The sequence below is a fragment of the Gavialis gangeticus genome, unplaced genomic scaffold, assembly GCF_001723915.1.
Source record: "Gavialis gangeticus isolate Ggan-Ray unplaced genomic scaffold, GavGan_comp1, whole genome shotgun sequence".
Taxonomy (NCBI): domain Eukaryota; kingdom Metazoa; phylum Chordata; order Crocodylia; family Gavialidae; genus Gavialis; species Gavialis gangeticus.
In genome coordinates, this window is record NW_017728995.1 from 31,685,902 (window position 1) to 31,693,729 (window position 7,828).

The 7,828-nt window shown below is 67.3% G+C and overlaps 1 protein-coding gene across 4 annotated transcripts in view; it reads right to left on the reverse strand.

Annotated features, from left to right (window-relative positions):
- Positions 1-7,828, reverse strand: part of TNK2 (tyrosine kinase non receptor 2) — a 52,050-nt gene that overhangs the window by 34,708 nt on the left and 9,514 nt on the right. The window contains exon 1 of one of the 4 annotated variants that reach the window (XM_019503456.1): positions 553-1,746. The exons of 1 other annotated variant lie outside the window; for it this stretch is intronic. In XM_019503456.1, the coding sequence (XP_019359001.1) occupies positions 553-615 (63 nt within the window). In that variant the 5' untranslated portion in view covers positions 616-1,746. Of the gene's footprint in view, positions 1-552; positions 1,747-7,828 lie in introns of those variants that run through there. 2 more of the 4 variants (XM_019503452.1, XM_019503455.1) reach the window with 2 other exon arrangements.

Here is a 7,828-nt window from a genome sequence, read left to right on the forward strand (position 1 = left end):
GGTCCTGGCACTGTGGCTTGCTCCTGGGGGCACCCCGCCTCTGTCTGCTGCACCCCATCTCTAGCTGTGTCCTGCCTGGCCTTTTGCAGCCCCCCGAATACCAACCCACTGCTGCGCCTCTCTCCACGGACCCCCAGCCCGGGGGCCAGGAGGGGATTCTTGGGTTACAGCCGCTCCGAGCCGCAGCGCGACCACTAAAATTCCCTGCGCGGCGGAGTCCGGTCTAAAAATACGGTGGGTGCGGCAGTGCCTGGGGGCCGGAGACAGGCCCCTGGTGTCCCCCGTGGGGCAGGGGGCATGCCAGAGACGTGAGCCGGGAAGCCAGCCACGGGGACCCCCATCCTCATTGCAGGGCGAGGGAGCATCCGGCAACGAAGGGGAGCGTGTGGAGGGGAGCCTGGAGCAGGGGCGTGGGGGGAAGGCTAGGGGCTGCAGTGCCGTCCTCGACATGCCATGCAACCCATGCACCCCACAAGCCCAGCAGCACGGCCCCCCCCAGGCAAGGAGCTCCCCCGTGGCAATGCAGGCGGAGACGGAGGCAAAGGGACTTACACGGTAGACGCGGAAGTGGGCCAGGAAGGGCAGGGAGCGGCGCAGGGCCTCGAAGCGATGCATCTCTGCTCCTGCCGGCCGGGCGCTGCCGGCTCTCCAGGCGCAGGCTGAGAGTAAGTCCCGGGAGCTCTAGTCCTGGCCCTGCCAGGGTAAGTGCAGGAGGGGACGCAGAGCAGGAGACCACGGCCCTTGGCAAGACTCCTGCACGCATCACACGGCTGTCCCGGTTCGTGGCAGCACCGGCTCCTCCAGCATGAGCGAGCACCACGCTGGGCTGGGGCTGCCCCGACCCCGTCGGCCGCCCACGAGACAGGCCGAGGCGCAGGATCCGCTCCCGTGGGTCAGCCCAGAGCTGGACACTGAAGTCTCTCAGATGGACCCGGAGGGGGAGAGAGCAGGACGCTGCGCACAGGTCATCGCAGCTGGTCCCCGCCGGCAGGCACTCTGCAGATCTCCGGCTGCCGCGCGGCCACCACGCCGTGCCGGGAGGGCTGGCAGCCTGCGTGGTCGCTTCTGCCGGGGCCCCGGGGACACGGGCACAGCTCCTCCATAAAACCCAGGTCGGGGGGGCCGTCCCCAGGATCAGGAGCTGGCGTGGGGCTGCGTGCGCGGGCGGGAGCCTGGCATCACGCCGAAGCCGGGGCCCCAGCCATCATCCCCCTTCCCGAGCCTCCGCTTTCGCAACAGATCCTGCGGAGGCAGGGGGCGCGGGACGGAGGGTGCCCACGGTTCGGCACCGCCGCTCCCAGCTCCGTGGCGTGGGCACTGCGGGGCCCGCGTGCGTGTTCGGCGGCGGCCCCCCTCCCGTGCCTGCAGGCCGCGGCGAGTTGCTCCCACCCCTCACTCCCGCGTCCGCCCGCCTGGCTGGAACAGAGACGCTATGGTATTCGCAGGGAACGCTTTTTGATCGGCAGCCAAGAGGTCAGATTTAACTGCGGGCTGGAGAGTCTGTTTCCTGTGGGCCTCTTGCTTGGGATTTCAAACAGCTCCTCAGTCTCCTCCGCTCTCCCGGCCTCTCTCACGCGCTCCTCGGCGCCCCGTTATCCACCCGTGCTCCCCCCGCCACCCCGCGCACACGCAAACGGGGGTCGCATTGCTGCCCTCGGTTCGTTTGCACTGGGAGGGGGAAGGGAGGGAGAGGGGGGCATAGTCCAGCCCTGGTGACCTGGATATCCGAGCTGCAGACCGAGCGTTCCCGGGGGACGGTTCCGGTTTGCCGTGGCCATGCCACAAGGCCTGGCCATCTCAGCTCCAGCAACCAGGCTGGGTCTGCAACCGTCCCGCTAGGAAAGCCTGAGTCTGCAATGGGCAGGTCACAGGGAACCCCTCTGTATACAAAGCATGTGGCTCCTCCAAGCCCAGACGCCCTGGGGATGGGCACGCGCGAAGCACAAGCAGTGTCCCGTCCGCACGGGCGTCTCTACCTGCAAAACGTCCCCCATGGTCGGAGCCCAGCAAGGACTGATGCGAGTCCCGTGTCCAGCCCCAGCCCCACGTGGTGCTGAAAGGCCCTGGACCCCGGGGGCAGTCCCGCTACCTGCAGCGGCTGGAGGCAGGTGGGAATGTCCATGTCCCCCGAGGCCTCAGGGTGGTCTTCTCCCCCTGATGCCCCGAGGTGGCCATGCCCGCATGCTCGGTGATGGGCAGACGTGACCCGGGGCAGCTCCGGAGCCGATTCCCCAGGACACAGGGTCAGGGAGAGCAGGACCAGCCAAGGATCCTGTTTCTCGATGCACCTGTGTCACCCTCCTTTCTCCGCTGCAGAGCTGGGGGGCTTGCTCAGAGCCAGGCATATGCCAGCAGCAAGTGGGGCCAGCGGGGTGGGCTGTGGGGGCCAACAGCTCTTCCCCCTCGGTGGCTGGGGGCAAAACGCTGGCTCCAAGTGACAGCAATGCTGAGCTCAGGGAGCCGGGGGCAGCCCAGGGCCAGGGTCATTCCCTGCCGACAGGCCAGCCGCCCCCCAGTCCTAGGCCTGTCCCCTTCCCACACCACACGTGGAGGCATCGCCAAGATCTCATGAACACACGGGGCCCAGGGGCCCCATCTCCACCCCCGGCCAGCTGGACTGGGGCTGTTCCTCGCACCACCTGCCTCCCCACGGGCACCCCGCGGCCGCACCCAGGGGCTCACGCGTCTCCCCAGCTCTTGGCCGCGCGCCGCATCTCCACACAGCGCTTCCTGTGCGGTGCACCTGACAGCTGGCCCGGGCTGGCGGGGACAGGGCTGCGCGCTTCCCCTGCACCCCCGCGGCTCCCTGGGGCGTCCCAAAGCACGGGGCTGTCCCCGTGCCAAGCAGGGAGAGCGGCGGAGGCCTGGCAGGCGCAGGGCTGGCTCCCGAACACTGCTTCCTTGTCTAGCACCGGGTCCCGGCGGGTCCCCGGGGAGAACAGCTGGACAAACGCGCGGCCCCGGAGCTCCACAGAGGCTGCTCGTGGCGTGAGAGAGAGGAGACCGCGGGCGGCCGGAGGCGGCCAGACCCCGGCCTGACCTGCCCTCCTCCTCCCTCACAGCCCCCCTGGGACCCCTGCTTGCAAAACCAGCTGAGGCCAAGAGGCCCCTGTGCCGCGCTGCCTGGCCCGGATGTCCCTTCCCTAAATAAGGAGCCTAGCAGAGTTAACCACTCCCCCCCCTTAAAACACAGGACAACGTTGCCCTCCGGTGACCTCAATGCATGCATCTCCTGTGCCCCCCTTTTGTATGCCCTGCCATGCACGGATGCTTTCTTGCCCCCCTTGGTAAGCAATGAAAGGGTTAAAGCGCCCCCCCCCGGAGCTGGGCAGGGTAAGGCCCAGGCTCTCTGCAAACTCAGGCAGCCTGTCACGCTCAGGTCGTGGCATCCAGGTGATGGCTGGTGGACAGCCCCAGGGGTACCCTCCCTCCCCACCCCCCCAGAGGCGAAGCACAGCAGCTGGTTACACGCACGTGTGCTCCAAACACAGGGGCAGTCGTGCCCCAGGTTATGGGTTTCCCTTCTCCCCAGGCACCCCCCAGCCCCCCTTGGCCAAGCAGCGGGGAGGCACGCTAGCCCCCCCCAAAGGTCACGCACCGAGACATCTGGGGCTGCCACGCTCAGCCAGGCGGGCAGAGCAGGGGCATGGCGGTGCACAGAGCCCCCCCGCAACAGCTTGCGATGGGATTCAAGCCTGCGCAGCCCCGGGCAGGATCGGGCTCCGTCAGAGACAGGGCCCGTCTGTCCAGGGCGGTGGGAAAGGAAGTGGAGCGGGCAGAGGGCCAAGCGCAGGTGTGTCCTGCTTCCCCAATTAGGGGCTGCAGCTGCCGGCGCCTCATTGACATGCCGGGCACAGCCCAGGCGCGAGGAGGGGCTGGCACAGCTGCCAGGCACAGGGGGCTGCCAGACCCTGCCATGCAGGGAGCTCAGCAAGGGCAGCGTGGCACAGGGCATCCTCCATGAGAGCGGGGCAGGGCTGGAGGCTGCTTGGCGGGGGCTGATGCCCAGCCCCGAAGGCGAGAAGGTCCCCCTGCATCGCCGGGTGCATGCACATGCAGAGGACAGCTCCCGAGCCAGCTCAGGGCGTGCCAGGAAAGACACGGAGGAGTCGCAGCAAAGCTGGGTACACTGGAGGGTGAGAGCTAGCGCAGGCCCCTGCTGGAGGCAGGATCGGCCCCGTCCAAAGCACCCCAGGCACGTCCGTGTCCGACCCGTCCCTAGAACGGCGCGGTCAAGCCTGTCACGCGACTACGAGGCCCATTGCCGAAGATGCCCAGAGCCACATTCCCTGCTACAGAGGACGGCAAAACCCCCGCAGCCCATGCAGATCTGCCCCGGGGTAAAATGCCTTCCTGATCCCCCACCTCCACTTGGCCAGACAAGGCCACAGGGACATTGCATAACAGACGTCCAGCCAGGCAGCCCCTCCGTGCCTCAGTTTCCCCCTCTTGGGAGCAGGCAGCCCACGCACACAGCATGGGGGTGCCAGGGCTGTTCTCTCCCCTCCTTCCCAAAGACACAGTGGGGACAGGGCTCGAATCCGATGAGGCTCCTAAAGATGCTCTTGTGGGTGCAGGGGTCAGCCTCAGTTTCCCCATTCCAGCCACCTGGGCACGGGGAGCTGCGAGGGGAGCCTCATGGAAAGACCGTGGTCACCAAAACATGGAGAAGATGTCCCGTCGGGAAGCCCCAATCCCTGCCCCGGGGCTCTGGTGCCTGCCTGCCAGCAGAGTCCCATGCCCAGGCATCCCTTACTTCTGGCCTAGCACAGATGGGGGGGTGTCGCCAGGATGTGTCTTCATGGAAACCTGCCCGACCCATGATGCTTTCTAGCATGACTCAGCCCGGTTTGGGCCATAGCTGGATGTGCAAGCCAAGGGGTCTCAGAGGGCAGCTGCCCACCTGAAGCACTGCCTCCAGTGTGCCCCACATATACCTGGCCCCTCAGGGACACCCTGCACGCCCCTCCACCCACGGGGGCACTATGGGGGGGCTGCCCATGGAGCTGGGGGGGTTTCAGTTCCAGGGGCCTGCAGTGCCCCACCCCAACCCACCATGGCCCTGCTCCCCTTGGGGTCAGGGGTCTGGCTGGAGCTTGGCCGGCCGCCCGCAAGGGATAGTGATGCCAGGCCCTGCCCTGGGGCTGTCTATGCACAGCTCTGCCAGCTCACCTTGTCGCCCTCTCCATCACGCCTGGCTCCTGCCCCTCACCCCTCAGTGCCTGCCTTCCTCCAGCCTCCGGCCGCCCGTGCCTGGCCCTGCCAGCCTGTCCCTGCCTTGCCACTCCCGTGACGCCCTGCTATCTCAGCCCCGCGACCCCCTGCCAAGGCCACTGCTCCTCCAGCCCCCAGTCTCCTCCTAGTGAATCATGCTGCGCAGTGCCAGGCCCCGACTGCTGGGCACGGCCCGATCTCTGTGGGCGAGGGGTGTGCAGGCAGGGGAAGCAGACAGCCCCCCTTCCTAGGGGCAAGCCACGCGCCCGCTGCCAGAGTCCCCTGGGAGCCGCATGTCCACTTTTCAAGCCGTTCCTAGCAGGCCTGAGAGCTGGGGTCCGCAGTGCTTTGCACCGCCCTGCCGTGCCTCAGTTTCCCTGCTATAAAACAGCATGGACCATGCAGCTGAGCATGCACGTCTCCTCTTCCCAGCCCTCCCATCCCGCTGTGCTCCCAGGAAAGCGATGCTTTCCACCTCTGCAATACAGCCCAGTGCAGGCAGGCCAAGGCCTGGGGGGCCGGGGCATCATGCCCTGCCCTGCCCTGCCCTGCCCCAGGCCTACAAGAGCTGCCACTGAGGGTGATGGGCACTTTTTAGACCTGTGTATCACCCCACAACGCCCCCAGGACACTGCAGCAATCAAGGCGCAACGGGACGGGGGACTCCAAGCAGCCGTGCACAAGCCCAGTTGGTACCCAGCACCCGCGTGGCCCCGCTGTACTGACCCTCTGGCCGGGCGCTGCCTGGCCGCTCGGTGGCATCTCCTGCCGCGGAGGCCCAGAGTTCCCGTTTAGCAGCCGTGGGGACCTGCGCCCAGCGCCCTCCGGGAAGGTGGCGGGGCGGGCGCTCAAGGCCTCATCGTCCTCCTCGGCGCTGCCCAAGCGCTGGTAGTCCGACTTCTCCCCCATGGCTGCGGGGCCGGCGCCAGGGATGGAGCAGGGATGGATCCAAGCTCCGTGGTCACATGGCAGAAAGTTGCTGCAGTGCTGGAGGCAGGGACCGGTGAAGGTGACCCAGGCCCAAGGGCACTGGCCCCCCCGGCCCAGGCGTCGCGGTCCTGCTTCAGCAGCTTGCTGTCCCTCCGGCAGCCAGATCCCTGCAGGGATGCGGGAGCATCCCTCTCCGGGGAGGCCTCCCCCTGCAACCCAGAGCGATGCCAGGCCCGGAGATCCCCCTGCCCTGGCAGGATGCGGGTGGGTGGGGAGCTGCAGAGGCTGCAGCTAGCGGCCCCGTCTCCAGGCAGGTGCAGGACCAGGCCGCAGCGTCACCGTGCCCGGCCCCTGCCTGCAAGGGGAGGAGAGATGCTGGCTAGCCAGCAGCATCCTGGGCTGGCTGGGAAAGCATCCCTGCACTGCTCATGCTCCCGGCGCCGGCTCCCCCTCCCCACGCTGGCTCCCAGGCCTCCGCCATCCACACGCAGGAGGGGGAAGGGAGCCCCGGGAAGATGGCTGCGCCGACCTGGCATACGGGTGCCGGCCCTCCCTTTGCCTGGTAGCGTGTGGGGAGGGGACACGGACAGGGAGCCCTCGTTTCCACACCCACGGCCAGGCAGGGCTGGGATGGCCACCGTCCACAGACCCCCCCCCAGTAAGACCCCAGACTGTGCTGGGGAGGGGTTTCTGGGGGGCTGGGTGCCCCCCTTTAGCAGCCGTGCTCTGGTCACTGACCCAGATGCTGCACAGGGGTGAGGAGGGGGGGAATCAATAAATAAACTGGCGCCAGGGCTAGTTTAGAGATTAAGCAGCCAGACTGCCACTGTGAGGAGGCAGCTGTGCCCGCATCTCCTGCTGCGCCCCCGGTGATGCTCACCTCTCCGTGAGGAAGTTTGGGGTCTCTGAGCCTGACCTGGTGCCACAGCCCCTGCAGTCATTGAGAAATGCCCCGCGCCAGCCATGCCCCCAGTGGCGGGGCAGGATGGTGCCCAGCGCGCTGCCACGTCTCCTGGGGCCCGGCGGGTCCGTGTGCACCTGACTCCGGCACATGGAGGGCAAGAAGGACGGGCCAGGCTGCTTGAATGCCCACTGAGACCTGGGGGCCAAAGACATCCGAGGCAAGAAACCCAGGACTCCTGCCGCTCAGGGTGGTCTCATGAGTTCACCCTGTGCCTCAGTTTCCCCGCCTGTAACCCAGGGATGCCAATGTTCGCGCCTGCTGCGGGGGCTTAAGGAAATGGAGGTAAAATGCTCCCTTCTCCCAGCAACAAAGCTTTTGCCCCCCTTCCTTGGTCTGGGCCTTGCTACCAGGACCCTCATCGTGCCCCTGGGATGGTCTCGGCCTCCCTCGGGCTCCGCCAGCCCCCAGACGCAGCCTCTGCTTCTCCCGCTCCACCACTTTCCTCGCACAATTAGCATGGCCCATTAGCTCAGCCCTAGGCGCGCACAGGAATGTGTGGGCACGCATGTGTGTACGTGTATGATGGGGGTGGGGGGCACTGGATAGGACTCTGTACCTCTCCACAGCTGGGGGCTGTCAGGCCAAGTCCAGGCCCACAGCCCCCCTATGGCGGTACCCCCACCCACAGCCAGTCAGCACCCCTCCCAGCACCCCTGCTCCTGCCCTTAGCCCCCCAGGCCTGACACACAGCCCCCTGCTAGTCCAGCCAGGCTCTGGGGG